This window comes from Liolophura sinensis, chromosome 1 (assembly GCF_032854445.1).
Source record: "Liolophura sinensis isolate JHLJ2023 chromosome 1, CUHK_Ljap_v2, whole genome shotgun sequence".
Classification (NCBI taxonomy): domain Eukaryota; kingdom Metazoa; phylum Mollusca; class Polyplacophora; order Chitonida; family Chitonidae; genus Liolophura; species Liolophura sinensis.
Window position 1 is genome coordinate 56,068,630 of NC_088295.1, and position 27,291 is coordinate 56,095,920.

At 38.1% G+C, this 27,291-nt stretch overlaps 2 protein-coding genes across 2 annotated transcripts; both read left to right on the forward strand.

Moving 5' to 3' along the window:
* The first annotated feature begins 551 nt into the window (after window positions 1-551).
* LOC135482033 (mucin-5AC-like) lies at window positions 552-9,630 on the forward strand. Its single transcript, XM_064761855.1, has 4 exons — window positions 552-612; window positions 2,143-2,225; window positions 4,877-8,221; window positions 8,710-9,630. Exons 2-4 carry the CDS (start codon window positions 2,168-2,170, stop codon window positions 9,450-9,452), a joined length of 4,146 nt encoding a protein of 1,381 aa, XP_064617925.1. The 5' UTR covers window positions 552-612; window positions 2,143-2,167; the 3' UTR covers window positions 9,453-9,630.
* Window positions 9,631-15,599: 5,969 nt separating this feature from the next.
* Window positions 15,600-21,700, forward strand: LOC135461977 (uncharacterized). The gene is made up of 3 exons (XM_064739287.1): window positions 15,600-15,717; window positions 20,266-20,347; window positions 20,829-21,700. The coding sequence occupies exons 1-3, from the start codon at window positions 15,645-15,647 to the stop codon at window positions 21,382-21,384; spliced, it is 711 nt and encodes a 236-aa protein (XP_064595357.1). The 5' UTR covers window positions 15,600-15,644; the 3' UTR covers window positions 21,385-21,700.
* The last annotated feature ends 5,591 nt before the right edge of the window (window positions 21,701-27,291 follow it).

Here is a 27,291-nt window from a genome sequence, read left to right on the forward strand (position 1 = left end):
GCTGTGGATGTCAAAGACTCTTTATGAAGCTTTTCGCTCCTGTTTTCGCCACTGGTATGATGTACAGTAGAACTGGAAGTGCTGGCATTGTCACAGCAGTTATCCAGTTGGGATAAAAATAAGGTCTTTTTCATTCTTTAAAACCCTTGCTTAAATGCAGCCAAGATTGATATTGCCACGTAGGGTCCGACAAGTGCAGTCTGGTTTATATATTGCACGTGACCCGCCCTCGACCAATGGCGCGCCAATAATTTTCTATCATAAAATAAGTACATGTATAAAAAAAAAAACATGTATTTTTTTTTCTTGTGCTTTTTTTCTGCTTTAAAAAGGGATAAATAAAAAATGTATTTTTGATCAGTGTACCAGGAAAGTTTCATTTGTCATCTTCGTAGACACGCATGGTGACATATGGGGGATCAGACAATCTAGCACAGCGTCATCCCATTATGACGTGACATTTGACGTTCATCAAACTTGCATACGACCTTCGACCCCACTTTAATTGATGACGTCACAATCACATACCAAGAAAGCTGCACAGCCTTTCAGGTATTTCTGATGCTGAAGTCTTACAGATTTGACTGTTTGAACAGCGATTATATACAGAAGGTAAGTAAAATTTTACACAACACTTGGTAAAATAGCTATTGAAGTCTGGAATCATCTACCTATGTATATGTTTTGGTCTTTTTGTGTCATAATTAGGGATAAATTTAAGTTTTAAACTGTGACAATTGCTTGAACTAGTTGACTTCTATGTGATCGACATGACTCGGACTAATGAGTACATGGACATTTTATAGGATGCAATCAACGAGTCATATTGCGTTAACTTAAGGCGTTCATGCATGGTGACACGTATAAATCAGTATATATCTGGTATCCGTTGATCAATAGGAATCACAGAAGACGTAGGCCTAATGCTGGGTAGATTTTAAACACAAAATTACATGTGTGAATCAGTGGGAGTTAGATGATTCAATTAAGAATAAATAAAAGAGGCCTTTTTGTATCTCATTCATTGATTTAACACAGTTTTAAATATATTTTACTTATACGACGGCAGTGAGGTTTATGGCATCGATAAGCAATGGTATTAGAAGATGCAGCATGACTATCATTTATTACTTAAGTAAGGGAAACTTCAGTTCAAAAGATGTTGGATTTGTCGGATTTTACACACACAGGCCCTTACTGACATATAGATGTGAGACTAAATATGTCTTGCATTACTTTAGTCAGTTAATGATTGACCTTTACACGCATATTGGAATCAGTGTAATTTGCTTTAAATTAATAAATAAACGAGAATGGTGAACTCCTGATAAAACGTCTTAATGTGGGCGCCATTTTGAGTCCCAAAACATGGCCGCCATTTTGGGTCCGTATCAAATTTAGGTGCCGTTTTGCGTCTCAGATTTTGACGGACGATTTAGATTATACCAGTTAGGCTGAATATGCAACATACATCGATGAGTAGCATTAAACTTCACATATTCAGTATCAAATTAATCGGCAAGAAAGCGTAAACTATCTATTATGTAGAGGCCCATTCACTTGAATCATATCTGTACTGTGTCACGGATAGCGCCACTTCATGCAGGATCCATGCAAGACAATTGATCCACTGTGCACTTTCCTTGTTTTAACAACAAATTTATGGATCAAAAATAGCTAAAATTTATGAATCGAATATATATATATATTTCACCAAATCTGGGGATTTCCATCACGGAAAAAATATTGTTTCACGCTGTGTTATAGAAATTTGTGCTGTAAACACACCTTCTTTAGCATGGCTGGGGACACTAACCTTAAGCTTACACTTAAGCTCATGTTGTTCAAGTAAATAAATAAATGTAAATGAATAAAGAAAAAACAATAAATAAAAATTAATAATAAATTAATGAAAATAATAAAAACAGTTCATCATAAATACATTATCGCACAATTAGCAAAGTTTTAATTAAACTAAAAAAATAAAAATTGAATATTGAATAATGTTAAAAGTATAACTGTATAAACTATTTTTTTTTTCTTTTTAAATCTTTTTCTTTTTAGGTGTTTTCTGCATCTTTATATATATCTTCATTTGTCAACGGTGTATATTTTTTTTTGCGTATTTTTTTCTGCCTACAGATATATACAGATCTAAAGTCTGATTATGACATCTAAGGAGACCAAACTGCCAAGAGCAGTTGGTCAACCCCGAACTGGACAAGGTAAGCTTGGGCTTAATATCTATTTTGTATATTCGAATTTGGACTTTTAGCGACAATTATAGGGTGAAAGCTATTGGAAATTATAGTTTTGAACCCACCCCTCCCTCTGAATCTGCATACTCTGTAGATTCCTAATGCTGATGAATGTTTGTGCAGCGTGGTGTAGAAGAACACGTGAATTTTATTTTTAAGATTAAATAATGAAGTGAAAATTTCAAGCATATCTATCCAGTTTCCCCAATTCATAAACCTGAACAGGACGTCAATCTCCATGCAATCAAATATATAAATCAATCAATCAGGGAATCTGTCACTATACAGTATTATAGTGTATTTGTGCTTGTGGCTCGTGTCTGTTCGTGTCTTTAATGGTATAATAACAGAGTTTTTCGTTAAATATGAAATGCAGTAATTCTTGTGACACAATTTATTATTCAAAAACAGAAGGGATTATCAACCATTATAATCGTGAGTTTTGATGATGTCGATCATCTTAAACGTCCTTTCATGTAGAGATCTAATAAATTAAGCTAAACCTCTAACTAATTAGTCTTTCGGTTAGAAATGTAGTTTAATAATTCCAAAGAGATCTCATTGCAATAACAGTCTAAGAAAACGATCTAACAGCTGTCAGAAAAGATAATTACTTTTGAATGACCAATTATTATACATTCTCTCTAAAGCCAACTGTGTAAGCTACAAATTTGGACATGCACAATTACTTGTATAAGTGGTAAATTATGTAATAGTGTACCACTGGTATTATGTATTGTTAGTTATAACAATACATGTAATAGTGTACCACTGGTACACAAACTACACAATATGTGTAGTACTGGTAAATACAGTTATGTAGATGTGCTTTTGTGCACAATGCTGTGTAAATAACTTCAGAAGACATACGACACAAAGAGTAAAACCAGAGCAGCAGTCACACGTAACCGGCGAAATACGTCCTTTTGTCACTTTGGCTCAGGGTTTTATCCTACCTGTAAATGATGTTGTTACCTGCAATTTATTAGAAGTCAGTGGTCTGTAATTGCTCATAATGAGGTGTTGTCATCACATTTAACTTACAATATGAATAACATTAAAACAAAGCAAAGGGATCAGGCCTCGGGGATGCTTTGTCCACCAGCAGAACCCTGGTTCATACAGGGATGCAATATAATAAAAGAATTTTAGTATCGAGAGTAAAACCAGAGCTGTGAGGACGTAGTGTGATTAGTTAACAATTGGTCAAACATACCACTTGTGCACAGGAGGATTTGAAGGGTAGTCTGTGACGTTATTTTGAAGAATTTTTCACCTATTTGACGAAAGTCAAGTTTGTATGTCAAGGCAGTAAATCACCGACCTTTTCCGGACACCGGACTCTATAAAAGAAGCAATCTCAGAAATTATGACTTTTTTACAATGGTATAACATTTGTTACTGTAGCCATTAAAAGAAGTTTGAAAATATTTCTAATGGTCTAAGCAGGAAAAATTTTGGGAACCCAGAGAGCTTTGGAAAAAAATTTTATTTCAAATTAAATAATACTGTGATGCAGAGAGCAGTTTCATGGTGAATGCACACCTTAAAATGCGAGTTTTGTTATTATACATCTATGTATGTTTTCAATTTTATTATGCCTCTGTAGATTGCTTTACGAACTGGTAGAGGCTTGTCGTAAAATCTTTGAACATGCATTTTATTAGCATTGTGAAATATTTTTCCTACCCTAGCAAAGCGGTGATGAAGTGGCATATTTGAGTATACATGTATTATGAACGTGTAAATTTCTTATCGGTGAAAAATCATTTACTCTGCCCATTAAAGTACTGTTTTCATAAAGAAAATTACTTGATTCTGTAAAAATGAATTGATTTGGTTACTTTTAAGGCGATTTTTTATTTACGCTATGGCGGGTATTTCTTTGGGTAGATGAAACCGGAGTGCTTGGTATAAACCACCGACTAATTAGTCTAGAGACCTTTAGTTAAAAGTTACAAGTTGTAGTTTGTTACTTCTAACTTCAAACTACAATCAGTTTATACTTATTCTAGTTTGAAGTTACAAGTTGAACTTGTAACTTCTGACTAAAGCTCTCTGTTGTCACCAAGGCCCACAAGCAGTGAAAACGTCATGGTAATTATTTTAATACTTGTTAAAGAGATCTGCATGGATAATTTGAATAAAAGCCCAACTGAGGTAAACTGACAAAACGCAGGATTGCGTGTGACCATTTCACAATTATAACACTATCGCCGCTGCTCTGGTTAACACCTTGTGCTGTAGTCGTCTATATGGCGAATAAAAAATAATTTTGAGTGCAAGAATTTCTTGCATCTAACGGCACGAACATAATCTGAAAGTGGTAACATACGAATGTTACGAGACCCTAGGGCCGATTTTCTGACTTAAGTCAAAATATGAAATACGATCTGAAAGCTTTTTTTTTTTGAGCTTTAGAAATTGAAATTTTACCCTCCCTCATCAATGTTGTCTTAAGACAAATGTGTCCAAGTTTCAACTTCCTGTACCAAAAACTAAGCATTGTACAGAGTTTTTACAATTTGACTTAAGTCGGAAAGGGCTTTGTGGAATCGGTCCCAGTTGATTTATTATGAGCTTAAACATCTGAAAACCGTTGCAAAATTTTATTTTAGGAACATCTACCTATAGTCCAGAAGAGAGTGAAGTTCACTCCTCAAATGATGGAAATCCTCCATCTTATGATGATGTAAAATCACCATCTGACAAAACCATTGAGAATACTAAAGCAAACGACAGCAAGTCTCAAGTTGCTATCTCAGTGATGTCAACAACAACAGAAAAAGGCAAACGACATGATGCTGGCACAGGAGTCGATTCAGATGAAATCAAAGCTACTATGCTTGATGGCGAACATAATACTCCTGCCAAGCCCACTGGTGCTGACAAAGAAAGAAAGAGGCCACCTTCAAAGATACCACGACCGTCCAACATTCCCAAAAGGCAGCCGGATGAGGGCAGTTCTCCAAATACTGGCTTTGCGATGGAAACGAGAAAGACACCGGATACGACTCAGGCCGGAACTTGGCGATCTAAAATACCTGTTCCAATTGACAAGTTAACAAATGGAAATTCAAGAACATCTGGACCTTCATCTTCAGATTCTGATATGGCAGCTGGAAAACTCCAAAATGTAACATCTTCAACAGCTAGAAAAGGAAATTTGACGTCAAGTAAAGACGAAAACCCCAGTCCTTCAAAAAATTCTTCCGAGTGGTCAACCTCTTCTGACGGCGGAAAATATATGCCCAAAAAGGTTACTTCCTCAACAATCAAAATCGGAAGATCTACACCTGCGAACTATGGAAGTTTTACACCTGCAAAAAGCGAAAAGTCCCCAAAGATCAGAAGTGGTATGCCCAAAAGTGGTATGGCTGCGTCAAGCAAAATCGGGAAGTCGGACACTGCAAGGCTCGCCTTGAAGAATGTAACTTCCCCTGCAACCACAAGTGGAAAATCTATCCCAAGCAAGATGGCAAAAGCTCCACCAGTCAAAAGCGGAAAAGCTAGTTTTGTGCGAGACCAGTCCTTGTCTTCTTCGTCATCTGAGAATGCAACTCTTGGTGTGAAGAACCTGAATTCTCCAACCATCAAACGCAGAAATTCAAAACCTGCGCAAAACAGATATTTGGCCTCCACTTCCTCTGACCTTGACCACTCCGGTCGTAAGAATCCAACATTTCCACCAGTGAAATGCAGAAATACTCCACCCACCAAGCCAAGGAAGGTTCCAGAGAAAACAAACATCAAAACTGGAGAATGCAAACCCTTAAGGGTCCCTTCGCTGTCGTCTTCTTCCTCTGAAAATGCAAGTCGCAGAAAGCCCAAGCGTTCATCTACGCCAGTGTCCAACACTGATTGCTTTGGTTGTATGAAAAATACATCTACACGAAGCGATAGCAGAAAACAACCACCAGCAAAGAATGCAAGGTCCAGTGCAAAAAGAGCCGAACTGTTTCCAGCTGAGAGTGCCAAAACCCGGAAAAGCAGACCGCCAATGCATTCGTTCACTGCACAAAGTGACACTGGCCCTGTGAAGAAAACAACTCCAGGAAAAGACAACAGAAACTTACGACCAGCAAGAGGCAGAGGGTTGGCAACAAAGAAAACTACGACTGGAGCAGAAAAACATCGAACAGTTGAAAACGAAAGGTCTTTGCCCTTAAGAGTTCCATCTGCGTCATCGTCATCTTCTGAATACGAAAGCCAAATCCTGATGGAATTAACCTCACCAACAGGTAAACACATGAAAAGCGGAAAGTCGAGGCATTCCTCCACTCCGCAACCTGAAACTAATTATTTTGGTTGTATGAAGAAGACATCTTCACAAATCGAGAACAGGGGAATACCAAAAGGCACACTGTCCAAAACTAATATAGGTGGCATATCCTCAAGGGGGACCACAATACATCGAACAAGCGGAAGGGCTTGGCCTTTAAAATCGTCGTCATCCTCTGAAAATGAATGTCGCAGCATTATGGATAAAACATCGAAGACGGATACAAACAGAAAGCCGAGGCTAGTCATTCCAAAATCTGAAAGTGGTGGCTTTGACTACAGCAGTGAAACATCGCCACAAGCTGAATGCAGAATGTCACCGACAAAACAGGGCGAAAGAGACAGAACAACTAGAGCTCAGAAGTTTACAAGCGAAAAAGAAAAGCCACGATCAAGGGAATATGAAGTATCCTGGCCATTGAAAGTCCCGTCTGCGTCTTCTTCATCTTCTGAAAATGCAAGCGTCATCCTCATGGAAATAACATCACCGAGAAGACGTTTGCCAACTCCCGAGCCCGACGTTGGTTGCTTTGATTGTATGAGTGAAACATCATGGCAACTTGCAAAGGAAAAAGCAGCAAAAAGCAGATACAGGGACAAAGATAAACGTTTGTCCTCTCAGAACAAAGGATGTTTCGAGTGTTTAGGTCTAAAATCTCCTCGGGCCACGTCTGCACAGGCTAAAATCGTCGTCCACGTGAAAAGCAGACCCTCCTCTTCCACTTCTTCAGCCTCTGACACTATAAGTCCCACCTTGGAGGGCAAGAAGCCCCTTGCATCTTGTTCAAACGTTGAACAGTTTCGCTCCGCTAGAGATACGGTGTCACCAACAGCCATCAAAGAAAATGTTCAACTGAGAAGAAATAAAAAGTCACTAAAAGAAACATCTAACGCAAAGGAAAAGGCAACGCCAGACTTAAGTGAAAGTCCAATGTCGGACAGACGTGATATACCAACACCTGTCTCAAGAGAAGAGTCACTATCAGACTCATATGAAAAGGCATCATCAGATGAACATGAAAAACCTTTGTCACACACAAGTGAAATGTATTCCCCAGAGAGAAGAGAAAAACAATCAAGTGAGAAGAGTGAAACAATAGCAGCAGAGAGGCCTCCATCGGGCAGTAGTAAAAATCCGCCATCGGACTCAGACAAGAAGCCTTCATCAGGCAGAAATGAAAAGCTTGCATCAACCACAATTGATCAGTCCAGCTGTCGAAGACAACAGTCTTTGTCTTCCTCATCATCGGACAGCGCTGCAAGCCGCATCCTGATGGAAATAACGTCTCCAACACCTAGGTACAGAAAGAGATATGTCAGTAACATCGCAAACTTTTCATCAGCTGGAAGTCGAAAGACCAGTCCTCGAAAAGGCCGTCCGTTGTCTTCACCATCGCCTGACCTCACTAATTTCATCCCAGATTGTATAAGGTCTCCGGAGACGGACGAACGAGAGTTCAGATCAGCAAAAGAAACTGCTTCTTTATCCTCAACTGAAAACATCAGCCAGGTTGATGACAGTGCTCTTCAGAAGAACCAGTCTTCTACTGTGACAAAGCTCATTAATATGATGTCCAAGGAATCTCTGTCTGCCGCCCAACCTTCAACAACCCAAGGTCACGGGCAGTCAACTGGCATTGTAGGATATACCGTCGACGCATCAGCCCAAACTGACAACAGGGGTAAGTGAATCACACCTAGAATAGCTCAGGATAAATTTTTAAAAAATTATCAAGGCTTCTATTTAGACATGTTATTCAGTAGACATTCCGTAGGACAAAAAGCCAATATTTTACTATGTATTTGTCACACAAAGCGTTACGAAATGCTAGTATTCGAAAGTATGTGTTGCTTATCAGCTGGGATTATTGGGAAGCTTAACTCAAAAGTCAGTAAGAGAGGTCACCTGCGTATAATGCATTTTCACAACATTTGCTTTCATAATTTGGATTAGTTTTTAGGGCCACAACTAGTGTTGTGTGGTATACATTAGTCAACTACGAGAGAAAAGTAACGTCCCAGAAACTTGATTATTGCAATTTGTCTGAGATATTACAAATGTTCACCGTGTTAGGATGAATTGTATTTCTCATGAGCTTTACTAAATAATACTTTTATTCTGCTGCCTGAAGGTTATGTGTAAAATTTACCATTTCCTATTCCTTCGCAGGTTCCTCAGATGATTTAAATGAAAACGAGGACTACAGTCGAAAGGGCCTCCGGACCTACTCCCCTCCGCATTGCGATCTCTATCCTCCGAGTTCTTGCATGAAGATTTCAGAAACATCCGACACAAACCGTATTAAGGTCAGCGCTGATAAAGACGCCCAGCTTTCCAAGAATAAAGGAAAAGGAAAGGACAATTCGTCCATGAGGCCTTACGCTTTGCACAGAACAAACGTCAAAGGGAAGGGAGAAGAAACGATGGAAGCTAACCCCTGTCAGCAAGGAGCAGATCACGATTTCCAAGGTTTAGATGATGTGAAGAAAGTGTCGAGATCAGAGGCAGTTCCTGACCTAACCCGGTTCAGGGGTATTCCTGAGACGCCGGCTCATTCTCATCAACCTGTGTTTCCCCCGATCTCTCCTGTACACAGGTACAAGACAACGTTTCAGCCCGACCACTTCAGACCGAGAGAGATCTTCGATGATGACAGCACTCCGGACATCCGAGATGTGGAGTGGGTTGCCAGACAATGTGAGATAAATGAGGCACGACGCCAAGCTTACCGTCACCCAGTACCCACCCCTCGAGGCAGAGCTCCCGGCAACCGCCAAGAGCGTAGCCCTGTCCACCGAGTGAATGATCCCCCGCTTCATCCCAGACCAAGGACCATCATCAGAGTTGTCATCAAGCGCTGGAGAAGAGCGAGGGCTTGGCTGACACGATGCTGTAGCTGTGAAGCTGATTAGTTTGGAGGTATGCAATTAACAAACTTTCATATCTTGAAAGAGCATAGATCTAAACAGGTAAATTTAGATTTTTAGATTTTTCTTATCCTTTTTTGTTTTTTTTGGTCTCTCCAGTGGACAATGCCTTTGCAACAGAATTTTTCCTAAAAGTGTATCAAAATTATTAAATTCATACACGCAGAGCATTTAGGATAAACACATTGTATATTTTATTTGTATTATGATTAGGTATCGAAATATTTATTTGATTTTCTATTTTGAGAATTTGGTAACGTCAGTAATTATTTTAAACCTTAGCTTGAATTAAACTTAGAGTAGAATATTAGTTAAAAATGTTAAAAGTAAAGCAATCAACTCTTGACAAAATATTAGTTAAAAAATTATTGATTTTTGTGGAATAACTTTATTGATATATTTGATTTTAAGGTGTGTCATTTTTGAGCTGCTGCCCAGTGTACTGTTTTAACTGGAATTTGAATTTTTCAATTTTTGTATTTACAGTGATGTTCTACATCTAAACATAACTTTACAATGTACTTTTTAGCACATATACAGGAAGAGTTAACAATTGTTTTATACACGTATCCAGCACTTGTAACAATGGTATTCACCTGTTTTGAGACTTTGTAGTGATGTTATACAGCAAAACCAGCACGTAGCAATAGTGGTTTTACCTAACAGGGACTCTGTAGTGATGTTATATACCAAAACCAGCACGTAGCAATGGTGGTTTTACCTAACAGGGAGATTGTAACGGTTTTAAGCTCCCAACCAGCACTAAGTAATAGTGCTGTTTTACTAACAAGGACTTGGTAGCGGTATTAAACACCCAACAACCACTTTACAATTATGATATTTTCCTATCCACGGCTTTTGTAGCGGTGTCATACACCAGACAACCATTTTGCAGTTGTACTGTATTCATATCCACGGCTTTTGTAGCGGCATTGTTCACCCAACCACCCAACAGTGCTATTTTCCCAACCAGGACTTTATGGGATTGTTATACACCCAACCAGCACTTAGCAAAAGTGTTCTCTGCCTATCTGGGATTTTGTATGTGCGTTTTACACCAAGCCTGCACTTGTAATAGTGCTATTTGCCTAACGAGGACTTTGTTATTGTTATAGTGTTATTTACCCAACAAAAATTTTACAATAATTGTACTAACCAGGATTTTGTACTGATGCTGCATATTCCTCCAGTTCGTTTAAATAGTATATTCTTTTACTCACCTGTCTAGGATTTTATACCTGATTTATACACCAAACAAGCTATTGTTATTTACCTAATGAGAACATTTGGTAATGTTATTTAACCAACCAGCATTTTGCACTAGAGCTGTTGACCTAAACAACATTTTGTAGAGGTGTTATTCAACCATACTTTATATCCAACTAGGCATAATAATGTTTTTCTTATTTTCTTTGCATTTTACCTAACTAGGACTTTGTGGTGATGTTATTAACCCAACCAGCACATAATGCTCTTTACCCAATCAGGACTTTTTGAATTAGCGGTGTTGCACACCCGACCAGTAAATATTCAGTAGTGCTATTTACCTAACTAGGGCTTTATGGCAGTGTTAACAACATTTAACAATATTTTTTTCCTTTACCAGAATAGTTCATTGTAGTGGTGTTATACACCAAGCTACCATTTGTTAATGGTGCTGTTTAACTAAATAAGGTTTGGTAGCAGAGTATTACTCTTGACCACCACTTTGCAAGTAGTGCAATTATACTAACCAGGCTTTTTGCAGTGGTGTTTTACTCGTAACTATCACCGAGCGGTGGTGCTAATTACCTGACTAGGACAGTTTAGTAGTGCCTTACCAGTGCTTTACATTGATATTATACGTCTAACGGGTACTTAACAATGGTGTTATTTACCTATCCAGGGCGTAAGCATGGTGCTTAGTTTCCAGAATGTTACACTGGTTATATACACTTAAAACACTGTAACGTAGTGTTCAAAGATGTTATAGTGGTGCTTCATTGACTTAACTGGGCAATTTCGTAACTTCTTGACCAGGAACTTACTTTGGTACACACGGCTGTAGTGTTCGTCTGACCGGACCCTTTTATCAGTGTTTATCGTCTTACTAATCTATTGCATGTATTTACAATGTTTGCCTTCCAGGAACATTATACAATGTGTGTATCACCCGACTAGAACATGAATAAGTCGTTGCGTAAAATTCCAATGTTTGCACCATGAGGTCTACAACCCTTGACTTTTAACCTTTCAAGGACTTTGAATACTTTGCAGACCAAACGTTCGCCTTACAGGAACATCATGTAAATGTGTGACTGGCTTGACAAATAACATTGCATGCAGTCTCAGTGCTGGCCTTGTCGGACTCAATTCAGTGTTCATGGTCTCAAGGTCAATGCACAAAAGGACAATTTATGACTTACATGTACTTGATCATCATGGACGTGTTATTGGTCCAACATATAACCATGCGTGCAGTCAACCCCAGTCTCCCTCCCGAAATTTTATACATGGTTATTACTTTGCAGTGGAAGTGTTTTTCATACCAGAGCTTCAACCTAACGTTATGCGCCCTACAATGACTGTTCATGGAGTGACTATTACCGGATTTTCACACCAGTGACATGGTTTAACGTGTCACAACTTCACGCCAGCTTTATTTGCTGGACGAGGATATTCCATGTGGTGCCCATGTTTTTCTCACGGGTGGCAATGTATGTCTTACCGGAATGAAAACAATGCACGCAGTGACAATGTTTGTCTTACCGATTTTCGCTCCAGTATTAATCTCTGGACGAGAACATTGCATACAGTGGCAATGTTTGTCTTATCAGTGGCAATATTTGACTTATCGGTAACAATGTGTGTCTTACTAAAACTTCACGCCAGTATTAATCTCTGGACGAGAACATTGCATACAGTGGCGATGTCGTATCAATGGCAATGTTTGTCTTATCACTGGCAATGTTTGTTTTACTGGGACTTCACACCAGTATTAATATAAGGACCAGAACATTGCCTTCAGTGGCAATATTTGAATTATCGGTGACAATGTGTATTTTACCAGGACTTCACGCCAGTATTAATCTGTGGACCAGAACATTGCCTATATTGGCAATATTTGGCTCATTGATGACAATGTTTGTCTTACCAAGACCCCACGCCAGTATTTATGTGGACGAGAACATTGTAAAACTATGGCTATGTTTGCCTCACCGGAACTTCACGCCAGATTTGATCTCTGAAGCACAACATTGCTTGCTGTGGCATTGTTTGTCTTACCTGGACTTCACGCTCGATTATTCGCTTTATAAATATATTCCTTGCGATGGCAAAGTTCGTCTTACTGGAATTTCACATCAGTCTTATGTGTTCTTATAATCTTATAAGGACTTTCCATCTGGTGACAGTGTTTGTCATTGCTGAAATTTACCCCTGAGTGTCCCCTTTTACAATGGAATAACTTTTCAGTTGCATCGATGAAATATGCTAATTTATGACAGGTGCATACTTACTCACAGTCGCTCATCTGCGATCTTAGTTGCCCATTCCTAAAAATGACTTTTGCGGCTTCAGTAAAAAGATTTGATAAGGTTTAAAAACGAAATACATATATTGACATGCAGTAACATTTTGGTGATTTATATATTTATAATTATAATATTTTTTATAACTAAATATTTACATGCATTTTTTTGGCATTACTTTGTGATAGTATGTTGGTGACATTCATACACTCGATGTCCGTAATTTGTGATACTACCTGTGCATTATTTAGACGTGCTTATTTTGTGTATAATAAGGTTTTCTTTGATAGTGTTGAAAGTTTTTAAAACTAAATAAATGTTTATGTTTGAATATTTTTGTTATAAATGTAGCAATTTTTATTCATTTGAATATGTATATTGTTGTAATTATGTAAATTAGGTTATTGCTTATTTGTCCATTCTTAAAAATGATTTATTATAATTTAGGATATTACATAGATATATTTTTGTTGTTATTGCGTCGGAACATTTCGTCGTGATATACGTTAATGTAAACTACATATATTTTTGTAATAACATATTGATGACAAATGATGTGACCTTTTCTGTAATAAATATTTTTTTTATCTGTGAATCGTATTTCCATGTAACCTTTGGATGATTTTTAACTTTTAAAAGACTGATAGATTGATTGAATGATTGGTGTTTAACGACGTATTGCAGATTTTTTCGTTTATATGACGGCAGTCACGTTTATGGGTGGATAAATTCAGCTAGAGTGCTCGGAGTAAACCACAGATCTTAGCCAGGTACGTAATAATCCTCCTGACTAAGAAGAGCTGGACTCGAACCTGCGACCTCATTGGTCAAAAGCGTGAATGTCGATGCGTAATAGACATGTCACCCAGCGAGGCCCCTAAGGCACGCTAATGAGCATGTACTTAGTATACATTGCAGGATTAACTTCTGTTTCCTAGACCCCAAAATGCACTCTCATAAAAAAAAACAACTGTTGTTTGAGTGATGCTAGAATGGATTCTGATATTGCAGCAGATTTTTTTTTTGTTAAAAATAACACACATACTCTATTAACATAATAACATTAACATAACACGTTCTAGCATCACTCAGGCAACACACTTTCTGTTAATATTAACAGACTAATGTTTTGAGTGATAATCAGGTCTAAACAAACCCATAATAAATGTACAGGTTCAACCAAGCTGAATGGTATCATTGACTTAGGAGGTATTGTAAGTTACAACAGCCTGGACAGAGGACGCAGGGCAGCACAAAAACCGAATTCCTGTATACCTCCCTTCGGATGAAGACATGTAATTAGACGCACAATGTAAATGATTGCCCGGTGTTTGCACATCGTTCAGGTGCTAGATTATAATTCAGGCTGACCACTTCAAATGAGACGTACCTTTACACCATACATCTTCAGGTGTGCGTGGCAAGCTTCTTGACGTAAGGTCGGTGGAGAGTAAACAAGAGCAAGATTCGAACACTCGTTCTTTCTTGTCATTCGCTAGTGGTCTGAATGGAGGCAATATAGATCAACGGGACAACGAATGCCGTTTTGTTCGTACAAAAAGGCACTCTACATGTTTCGTCGTTAGAGTTCTTTTATGGTTATAATAATCGACTTATATTATCTCGTTTGGGAATATCGTAATTTGGACTTATTACCGCCTATAATGTCTGCTTTTGTTTAAACAAAGCAAAAAAAGAAAAAATAAGTTCATCTACGTGAATGGTGACAAATTGGCGGAATTTGTGATCAAACTGACGATGTGTATAAAGGAGGTTAAAAAGCTGCAATGTGACCTGACAAGCCAATGGCTTTCCTCTCCAGTCTAAACGTCAATGACGATATTTATTTATTTATTTATTTCATTACGAAGTTTTACGTCGTACTCAAGAATATTCCATTTAGACGACGACGGCCAGCATTATATGGTGGTTGGGGGTGGTGGGGGGGGGGGGGAGCTGGGCAGAAGCGGGGGTAAACCGAGAACCGTCCGCAGGTTTCAGCCAGACCTTAGCGAGTTCGGCCGAAGAGGAGGCTAGCATGAGCTGGCCTTGAACTCACAGGGTTCGCAGTGGTGGGAGGCTCGTGTGTCATTGTACTGCGCTAGCACGCTAACCATGCATGCACCAGGGCGTGTGAATTAAATTTAACAGAATTTAGAAATGTGTCAGTTACGTGTACGATATACAGCATATAGACGCTGTTTACAATTCTTTACAATTCAGGAAGAAGTGAAGCCATGTTTACATTGATGGAGTTACATTTATTCTTATAAAGCCCTCCACAAGAATGTATGCCGTATAAATGTATGAGTGAATAGCGAACAGGTTCACTGGGTATACGCCCAGTAGACATCATTATGGTGACATTCACAGCGTAATGTGCAAAATTCACACGAAGTGATCGGCCTTACACACTAGTATTGAATATGAATACATATCTCTGCGCAGAAAGGAAGGCCTGTAGAAGACTGGAAAAGTCTGTATGCTTATAGCTATCTTCTGTATACGTTGAGGTAGCTTATAGCTGTCTTTTTTGTACGTTGAGGTAACTTATAGGTATCTTATGTGTACGCTAAGGTATTCAGGGCTAATCTGTTCTATAACAACTTCCTTGACGGGGTATGACGAAAGTAACAGCATATAAACTGCATCCACCAGTGCAGTACAGATGGTGGACATGGCACTGTTTGGGAATCTCCGTTTGATTTTAGCTGTGGCCGTCCACTTAGGACTCCAACTCGGTAAGTAGGCCTATCTGTTTGTCACTCTACTTGTAAGACTACATGCAGTTAAATACAAAGATAGTATTCGAAAAGTTATGAACAATTTGTAAGTTTAACTGAAAAATCAGGGACCATGCCAGTTTGATCTGAACTTCACTAGTTACACAAAAGAACAAATGCATTTTACATGCACATAGGTTTATGTATGTAATAGCAGCGAAACATTATGTCACACATTAAGGGATATCGTCTTCGAATGATCATCTAAAGAGCAGAATTACATGAATGTGTGCATCTAAATACCTGTAATACATATCTGAACATTTCACACCGTAGTAAAAGAGATGGTACCGCCATGTATACTGTTAGTATACGGCGTTTGTGAGCAAATCATTTTACACTAAAAAAAATAATCTGTTAATTTTAGAAGCAGGTCTGTTGTCTGAGTGATGGTAGAATGTATTCTGTATTCTTATAATGTATTGTAGCATAATGATGTGTCATATGCAATATAATATCCTCTTTATCTTCATTTATCTTTACTCAATCTTCATGTTGAATTAGTAGAAAATATGTGTTATATTTTACAGAATAACCTGTTGCAATAGCAGGATGCACTCTCGCATCACTCAGATAAAAACAGATTAATTTTTGGAGTGTATATTTGGTTACTGATTGACACATGATACAGACTTGAGCATGCATACGTTTCAAGTCGAAAACTTAAAATCTAAACTAAAAAATTGAAATGAGCACAGCCGTAAATGAGCATGTGCCTTTGTTTGTAACACGCATGTTACTTTCTCCGCATGCCCGCTGATGTAAACTCGAAACTGTTATATATGGTTTTTATGTGTGATTATCATCGCCTGTTCTAAAACCGAGGACTATTGGGGATAGTGACCGTATATGTACAACCTAAGAAGGCACCATGGAATGCATTCATGCAAGCAAAGAAAAAAAAACGCCCTCTGATGGTGACACACATGCCCGCCTGCCATAAACTAACAAATACTTATCTAAGCTTTTTCTCCTGAAGTATGACCGGCCCCAATGCCTCAGTTGATCCCGCTTCGGAGCCGGGGGCCAATCCTAGGTCGGGTCACACCTAAGACCTTAAAAGAGGAAGTTGTAGCTACCTCACTTGACGGTATGTCGTGAAGAAGTAGTAGATAAAGAGAGATGGAAATCCGTCCTGCAACAAGGAGGCACATTACATACACTCTAAGAACTCCTTCGTCGTCATATGACCGAAAAATAGTTAAATATGACGTTAAACCTCAAGCCGTAAAAGTGCCATTGGGGTATTTTCTCTTTAACTGTGCGTTTTTTTTATTGTTTCCACCTTTGCTGTAGGGTTTTTTTTTGTGGGGGGTGGGGATGCGCTTTAAAGAAAAAAAGATCGGGTTTGAATTTTTCTTTTTATAGACGAACAGACGAAAAAAGAAAAAAAGAAAAAAAAAAGAAAGAGATCTCGGGCCCCTAGATAATCAGTCCATCGTACTACAACTTGGTTCGTGGTTTCTTCTAAATCACGATAGCTGCGGTCAAATGATTGGCTGGTTATCTCAGGGCTCGAGATAACTGAGTCTTCATCATCCAATGATAGTGTCACATACATGAGTGTTTGAACAAAATCACGAGGCCAAACGTAGCCCAGTGGCTTATTATCTCGGGGCCTGAGGCCTTTTTCTGGAAGTTTTTCTCTTTTTTATTTGGCTTGGTAAAAAAAAAATTTAACCCGGTTTTTTTTTTTTGGGGGGGGGGGGGGGGGAAGAAGGATGCTTTAGCAAACTCCAACTGCAAAAGTGGAAAATATTAGAAAAAAAAAAGCTTATGATTTGGCTTCCTCTACATATCCTCCAGCAACCTACGGGTGGTCGTGGGTTCCCCCTAGGCTCTGTCCGGTTTCGTCCCATCATAATGCTGACCCTCGTCATATAAGTGAAGTTAGTTGGTTGTGCTGTGCATAAACAGTGACACTTTTGACACTTCCAAACTGTACACACAAGTCTGTAAAGTAGGGAGGCGTGTTATTGCCAATCGAAATTTACAACAAGCTATTTACAATGATTCATAAGTTTTATCATTAAAATTTATCCGTAAGAGCAAATCTATGCAAATGCAAATTAACGCCGACACCGAAACAAGTCAGGAAATATTGATAAATGATAAATAAATATGTAAACTTCTAAAAACAATAGAAATATTTCCTCCGCGATTTCTTTTCCATCGCAGACAAAATCCTCACATCGCGGTGAAAAGATTTATGCAACGGGGAAAACCTTTTCACTACGAAAAAAAAAAAGCTCTCCGCGATGAAAAGATTTTCTCCCCGTTGGAAGGTTTTCTCCACGGCGAAAACCCTTCCATCGTGGAGAAAACCTTCCCATCGCAGACAAAATCCTCACATCGCGGTGAAAAAACTTTTCCAACGAGGAAAAAAAGTTTCATGCCGTGGAGAAAAGGTTTACACAATGCAGAAAGGTAGGCCTATACACTGTGGAGAAAACGTTGCAACCGCGGAAAAAACGTTTTTAATCGTTTTGGAAGTTTATAGCTGTATTTTCCAATTTCATCTAATTTATATTTGTGTCTAAGTTTATTCCGTTTTGCATATAAGCCTATACTTTCTTTACAATGAAAGTTTGTAATAGTAAAACCTATGGATCATCTCAGATGCAGGATAATTGTCTGCTATGATGATTAGTTCGAAAACATGTGCGTCGGCGACATTAGTGGAGGTTTGACAACGCTTTTTTCTTGTGTGTTAACAAAATATTCAATATACAAATAATATATGTTATGGGATGTGCTATTAGGAATTGTCAGCTCGAGACAAGTCATGTTGAGAACGAACAATTTATGATATATCATGCCATTTTTTGTGATAGGGAAAAACGTGAAACAAAAGGAAAAGAAAGTCCGTTGTACATGTAGTTTCTTATCTAACTGAGCAACCCATCGACGTACTGTTTAAGTAGGACAGAGAGCAAACATGATGAGATAACTGTAGTGATTAAACAGAGATGTACCCTGCTACCTTCGTTGAGATTACATCTCGAATATAGCTCTATTCACTTGTCTTCACTGGAAATCTCAATAATCGGCAGTTACAGTTTCCTACACCACATTCTTCAAATTCTCCACGCTCAATAGCTGTGCGATGGAATGTTTGTTGAATAATATGATAGATCAGAGTTATTTTTTATCGCGCTTCCTTTTAAGCTAAAGCTAATTTGGAGTTGTAGCTGTCGATTGGTCAGTTGTGTCTGTTTGTAAAATAATCGAGGTTCGGCTTCGCCACCGTCTTAACGTCCATCTTTTATCTGGACGAAACTGTTCACAATCTATTTTCTCAAGGAAACGGGCCTCCGTGGGTTAGTGTCAGCGTGCTATTGCAGCACATTGACCCAGGAGCCTCTAAACAACGCGCTCGATCAATTGGCTTCAGATTTTATAATGTACAAAGATTGTACAATAAGAGCCAAAGACTGCAAACGTTATTAAAACCGATATGCAAATTACATTATCACTCACTACTTCAGATTTTAAATATTTTAAATTCATATGGAAATGATTTAATAGTGCAAAAATCTAGGAAAAATTACACTGAATTGAAATGACACCATTTGAACCGGAAATGATTATATTTTATTTGATATACTTTGCTAAAATTTAACGTAATAAGACAGAAACCTGTGAAATGAACTATTATAGTCATAGGCCTATAATAATGAATGAATGAATGAGTAAATAAACAAATAAAGTTGTGCGATGTTAGAAATTGTTACTTAAATAAGTTTTTATTTCTTTCTGAAGGTATGGCGTCGGGTCAAACAAACGCAAACACAACAGAAACTATATCATCAACAATAATCACAACAACAGCAACAACCACAACCACAACAACACCACCAACAACAAACACAACAAACACAACAACAACAACCACAACAGCACCAACCACAACAACAACAACAACACCCATAACAGCACCAACCACAACAACAACAACAACACCCATAACAGCACCAACCACAACAACAGCAACACCACCAACAACAACCACGCTAACATTATCGTCACTTCCACAAACAATAACAACGACAAAAACGGCACTCCTAACAACAAACACAATCACAACCTCAACACCACGACCAACAACAACTCTACCAGATAAAGGCCAAAACAGTAAGGCTTAATATTCCCTCTTTTCTGTATGTAATATAGTCATTTGAAGCTAGTCATCTGTGTCTTTCCTTCTTCTCATTACTCGTACCTGTTTAGCATACCATCCCAAGACTCTTGTGCAAAGTAATGAGTAAAACATGAGGATACAAGATAGACTTTACTTTTGAACAGATGACTTTGTAGACACATTTATTGCCTAAATAGTACTGAATGTCATTCGTAATAGTTCGAAAAGATTTATGCGTGTAAAAGCTGTAAACATATTTCGAAAGTCATTGGTTTGAAAGATATGAAGGCAATGAGTAGTCAATGAACACTAATAAGGAATACCGGTACTAATTACGAAGGTGATAGAATGCTGTATTGTTTCAGACACGGGAGCTATTGTTGGTGGAGTGTTCATCGTCATTGTCATCATCATCATTGCTATAGTTGCTTTTGTTTTTCGCCGCAGGTAAGTCACTTCAGCTGGTGCTGTGTTCCAATGACACCGTATGTTTTATTCTCTGTTATATTCCACGCGATATTACTCGTTGTTTTCTGTGTTATATTCTATGTTATTTTCTATGATATACTCTGTGTTAATTTCTATGTTATATTCCACGTTATATTCTATGTTATATTCTATGTTATATTCTATGTTATTTTCTGTGTTTCATCCTTTGGTATTTATATGTAATATTCTGTTTTTTTCTGTTATGTTCTGTTATTTTCTTTGTTATAATCCACTTTATATTCCATGTTATTTTCTGTGTGATATTATACGCTTTATTCTATGATGTATTGTACGCTATATTAACACAAACCAAACCTAAAAATAAATTGATCCCCTTAACGTTATCATTTTCACGTGCGACGAAGCTTTAACAGATCTATTAACGTCTCCACTTTAAAATGTGAACGTCTTAATCAGCTTTGTGTTTTTTCACCCACAGGTTACTCCTGTTTTACCGTGTATGTGTTTCAAGATATAGGAAAAAGCGTCACGCCGCTGCGAATTCTGTTGTTGACAGGGTGACTTCGAACAACGGTGAAATAAACAGCGCCGTCTACATCAACATGGGGACTTCTCGCCCAGTACATGAGCGCCCCATCAGTATGTCAGACACAGATGCGTTCTACGCTGATGTCCACACCATGGGGGAAGCCTCTGAGAAGCGAGGTCAAAACCCGAGTAAAACGGAAAAATATCCAAGTGGAGATCCAACGACTGGCGTATACATCAACGACACGGAATTGGCACAAAACTCAGATACTGTAGCAAGCGGACCTGTCAATCAAACTGTGACCCCTCAATCACGACAATCTGCTGACTACTACTCCTATACTCAACCTCCAATCCCAGACCCGATTTACGGTAATACTACGCATACTTCACAAACCCAACAGCCTCAGGAGAATGACACCCTTGGCGTTTACGAGAAACTACAGACAGGTGCAAACACAAGCTCGAACTATAGTGCGCTTACGTTCAAAAACCCAGTGGACTAAGCCAGAACAAACCAGAGCACTGTCAAGTGAGCTTCAGCGCGCATGCGCAGAACACATGGGTCTCTCGCTTCTCTCAGTGTAATTTGAGCCAAGTAATATAGTATCAAAATCTGTCTGGAATCAGGGAGATAACTCTAGCTGGCATGAAGTCTGGTAATGTGGTTTATGTGAAGAAAACCAAACAAAACGAAGCCGTCTGTACGGATTTTTTTAAGGTGTTCGACATATATTCCACACTTTCGTCTACTGTTAAAGCTCAGACCATGTGAACAAGATGTTTGTCCTGTTTCGGTAAAGGGATGCAAGAAATTGTTATACACGGTCAACATTTCTGTTGATGAGATGTGTTATCTGGTATTCCCCAGGGTTCACTGCTTGGTCCACTGTTCTTTGTTTTTGTATATAAAACAAAGAACAGTGGACCAAGTAGTGAACCCTGGGGAACACCAGATAACACATCCCATCATATATATATATATATATATATATATATATATATATATATATATATATATATATATATATATATGATTTGCTATCTGTTCTGAAAACATCAGAGGGCTTACCTTATGCTGATGATGTTACAAGGCAATTGCGACGTACTCATGGTGATTATGAACTACTTCATTATGATTTAAACAAAATGTGTGAATGGTGTTTCACATTGGGAACTTGTAAAAGACATTTACTTCATCACCTAGATGAGACAGATTTTATCATAATAAATGTCATGTAAATTATTTATCCCTTAAAGACTTAAAGACTTTTGGAATCTAAGCTGATTGGTTGACAGTGGAAATGAGATTTCCTGGGTGAAATCCTGCAGCCGTGGCCATGCTAGAATAATCTGCCATGCCAAAAATTCCCCTTAGGCTAGGCATAGCCTGGGTTTGCCTATCTCTCACAGGAACCAGTCAGAATCGATTCCGTATTCCCTTAAGAACACGGATCGGTTGGTTCATTTAAAATGTCTATTCCGGATCGAGGAGAAAATATCTCAAGTTTTTAATGTTATATAACTGTTTGCATGGCAAATTAAATTGTTCGGGCCTCCGTGGCCGTGGGGTTAGCAATCCAGGGCGGCGCATGGACCCAGGAGCCTCTCACCAATGCGGTCGCTGTGAGTTCAACTTCAGCTATCCGGTCGTACGTGGGAAGGTCTTCCAGCAGCGTGCGGGTGGTTATGAGTTTCCTCAGGGAAATATTCTTCAGTACGGCGTAAAACAGCAATGAAATAAATAAATAAATGAAATTGTTCTGATCTTTCTATTGTCAAATGTGTATGCATTTACCAAGCCGTGCTTTACATGCTTTAAATCTATATTTTATCCTCAGCTCAATAGCTTCACAGTGAGTTTTACAACTGTTATAATAAAATTAATATATTTGACCCAAGTTCTTACTTGTCCTTAAACGACAGCTGAACGATTTCTTTATTATAAAGCACATTATCTACTCAAAGTCTTTCATGATATTTGTTCAGCTGTAAATTCAATTATGTAGATATCTCAATATTTATACACCTCTCTTGATTTTGTTATTCGACAAAAATGTCTTTTTCATATCTGTCTTGTAAGTAGGTCCATGTGGCAGTTACTGGATTGAAATAAATACATTGAAGTTCAAAAATCTATTTGTGACCAATTGGGTACTAACTAATACTTCTGAGTTTTCTTCCCATTAGGAGTTCTGTAGGAGTGCGCCCTGACTGAGAAGTGGCTCTGTGTGTTAGAATGGCTACGGTTTTTCATGATTTTTCTAACGATAGTATTACACATGTGACTCAATGTGATATCCAGGAAAACGGAAAATTAAAGTTTTAGGAGCATGCTGTCGGTTACGTGGCTTGTGGAAAAATCATTTAACACTTGTTTATTTATTTATTTGATTGGTGTTTTTACACCGTACTCAGGAATATTTCACTTATACGACGGCGGCCAGCATTATGGTGAGAGAAACCGAGCAGAAATATTTATTTTATTTAAGAATTTGTCACTTGTACGATGATTGCGATTTTTCTGGACGGAAGTACCAACGGAGGGAACCTTTTAATTAAGACAAGAACCTATAATTAATAAATAACTGTTCCTTGTTCTGGTTTAAGAGTGCAGCTTTCGCTTTCATTTTAACGTCGGTGTATGAGATGACCGATGCTCTGCTTGAGAGTTGTCTCACTATACACTAGGAGTTTCCTGCATTTTAAAAGATTAAAAGATAGAACATATCGAAGTTCATTTTTTTTATTTAATAGCCGTGTATGGCTGTATTCAAGAATATTTTAATATCAAGGCGGTCTGAGTTATGGGAGGAGAAAACCGGATTTCCCATGGGAAACCCATAATTTCCATAACGTACATGAGCTGCATACATTCTTTTAGGTTAATTTTAATAATTCACTTTTGGTGTAATGAAATAATAATAATAATAATGAAAAACATTATGTAATCCATCAACCTAAAAGTTCCCTTCTGCTTCCAGTTCGATATTTGGCTAAACAAAAACTGAAATTATAGTTAAACTGTAATCAAAGATGCCATTCTGCCTCAAAGGTGGATAAAACATACAAATTACATAAAGATCTGTTGAAAGAGTCCGAAAAGTTAGTTGTAAATATGTTCTTCAATATGTTTTTCGATTTTTCTTTATAGAGGAAAAGACATTTGAAAATAGCTTTTGTGTGATGGCTATTTGGGACCACCCCTTGGTGTATATTATCCTTGCGTAACAATGAAATGAAAAATATATTTGACTTTAATTTGGCCTTTTCAGCTATCAAATGTATTCGATTTGGATTTTGATCATTAGTATTTTGAATATATTCGTAAGAAATATCATAATTGAGATTAAATGCATATCTTTGGATATAAATAATAAATTTATGTTCAAATAAATTTATTAGACTTGCAACACATCCGTATGTAGAATATTATTATGCAAATACTGTATGTACAAAGATATTCCAAATACATATCATACAAAATATTTTCAAACATCTTGTACTAAAAAAATGAAAAAAAAAATGGAGAGAAATTTTGAAGACTATATCTTCAACAAACTTTCCGCACTTTTCATTCGATGACAGTGGCATCATTTTTGTTTTCTTTTCTTAAAGTAAACACAGCCTGACACTATATATATTGTAAACACCAACCACACAGTTATACAGGTCATCAATCAGTTATAAGCTGGAGTGTCCATAGTTATACCCCAAACCAACACATTGATCAAGCACAAGATCAATTAACATAGGTAAGTATTGGCTGGAACACATACTTCTTTAATCTGGCACAAAGACGTTGGCACTCAAAGTGGATTTGCCATATACTACACTTTCGCTGATGTATCGCCCATAAATAACATGTGTTCTGATGTATTAGGCTTGGTATTGAGTGTGGTGGGAGATGACACAACTTTCAGAATACCAACTGCCATATTAAACCACGGTATTTTAATACCCAATCATCCATGTATCATCTGCAAATACTGGGAAGGCTCCCCTATTTATACTCCAAAGGCCTATGGTCACGTGACCTAAGCTTAACCGATCGGCCAGATTTAGAGAACTAATTTCCCAGACAAAAATGCAGGAAACCGTAACTATAGTACCATTTATGACAAGAACTTTTGCACTTATGTGATAGCGCTTTTCTTGAAGTTTAAAAGTACCAAATATTTACACTGAATAAGGAAAACTGACAAAATCTCTCAATGGATCGAACAGTTTGGGGTATGGCTTTCCCCACTTCCACATCACCCAGTGTCAAGTGCAGACCGTAGTAAGACTTCTTTCGATCAGTATGACCAAAGCACCTCATATTTACCTTAGGAAAGAAACATAAACACAGATGAATGTCCCACTACTCCCGAATCCAAACACTGTGCTGGGAGCGTAGGGAAATATCACGCAAAAATAGTCCTCAAACATTCCCCTGCAGACATCAAAAATTGCTCTTAACAAAGTGAAAAATTATACTTAGTAATTCAACCAGAATATTTTTCAACAGTTCAGAACATGCTAAAACAACTAGTAACCTGAAGAATGAGCTGAGTTAATAACCGTATATTAACATACACTCGCTCGTTGTAAACAAACAAAATGGCCGCCACGGGTGAGAAGAGAGAGGAGCCCACACAGATTTTTACACAGTATATACAGGGTGTCAGGTCCTATAGAAGAGGTAACATGTCACTTTAGTTCTGGGGAAGCCTTAGAATATTGTCCTTCAATGCACTGAGGAATAAATTAAGCAAAGACAAGCTGAATAGTTTGTCAGAGTCCCACACGTGAAATGTACGGGTACAACGAGTACGTTCGAAGATTTGTAAAGTGAATTACAGATGTGATAGCTACAAAAATATTGCGCTGTTGTTACACATAGCATTACCTCTTACAATATACATAGAAAAAAATGAGTGAGTGAGTGAGTGCTTGGGGTTTAACGTCATACTTAAAAATTTTTCAGTCATATGACGATAAAGGAAGGATTCTTATAGTGTATAGACAAATATCGGTGTATTAAATTGGATTTTGCAGTTATTTTAAGAGTTAAACTGATGCATATTGAACAACACATTTATGAGCAGAAACTGAGAAAGGCTGCCCGTGTCACAATGCGTACTTGTTGGACAGGATATTGCAGTAACCTGTCAGGGTGAGCTGACATGAAAACCGCCTCGGAAGAGGCATTGCTTGAAGAAAGGTATTGTAATATTGCATTATTTTTCCTAAGCAAAGTCAGATTTATTTCGAAAATATCTTCCCAAAATCTGAATGAAAGGGTTTGTTATCAGTCAGAGGGTCCTTTGTTATACAGCCAGCTAGGCCAAATGCTTACACCTATGCAGGATGAGGACGAGCAGGACTGCTAAAACACGACGCGTCGTGTCTACGAACATCGCCCTGATCGAGCGCCAAACTAAGAGAAACATCGGTCCTTTGAACACGGGACAGAGCTGATACTCTTTGATTGGGTATCAGGCGTTTTTGTTCGTATTTTCTCATTGTCACACTCTTTAATACCGATGGTTTGGGAGAGCTCTTAGGTTTTGTGACGTCACTCTAGATAGCTAGGCTAGGTACTGACTATTGCTTGCTACTTATTTTGTTGACAAGCGGTGTAGAATTTTAAAAATATTATTAGAATATTTTTGGAATACCATTTTATTAATGAATTCAGCTTTAATGGTTGACTTTATGTTCACTTTAAGAATACCTGCGCCAGAAAATGTATCCAGTCCCATTCTTCGATGTCACACGAAATATCCTGCACGCGTCATTGATGTCATGGAACGTATCCAGCAGCTTTCAACAGAGTCACACGAAGTACCGAGTACCTCTTTTACATTCTACCGAGTTACATAAGGTATTCAACACTTCCCTACAGTATCATATAAGGTATCCAGCAAATTCTACAATGTCACATAGAGTATCCAACACTTCCCTACAGTGTCATATAAGATGTCCACCACATTCTACAATGTCACATAAGGTGTCAGGAAAGGTGTACACTAACTTTGTACTGTGTGATACAAGGTCTCTATCACAGTCTACAGTATTAGACACCTTGCTCAGAGCTACCCTTCACGTTCACTTATAAAAGTTTAACACACAAAATGCGGTGGATCTGATTCATTTTCTTTTGTACTGTGTATATACTTAGATGTATGACAACCCTTATTTCTTTATTTGGGTAATTATTACTTAAGGATGTGCAATGTCAGACGAGGTATTGGCCACTTTTCTACAGGGTCAGACAAGGCCAGCACATTCCAGTCTGCCAGACAAATTATCCAGCACTTTTGTGCAGCGTCAAACGAGACCATGCCCAGCACTTTCTTAATGTGTCAGATAAGGTTCTGGTACGAAGGTTCTACAGTGTTCCCAAGGTGTTCAGCATCTTTCTACAG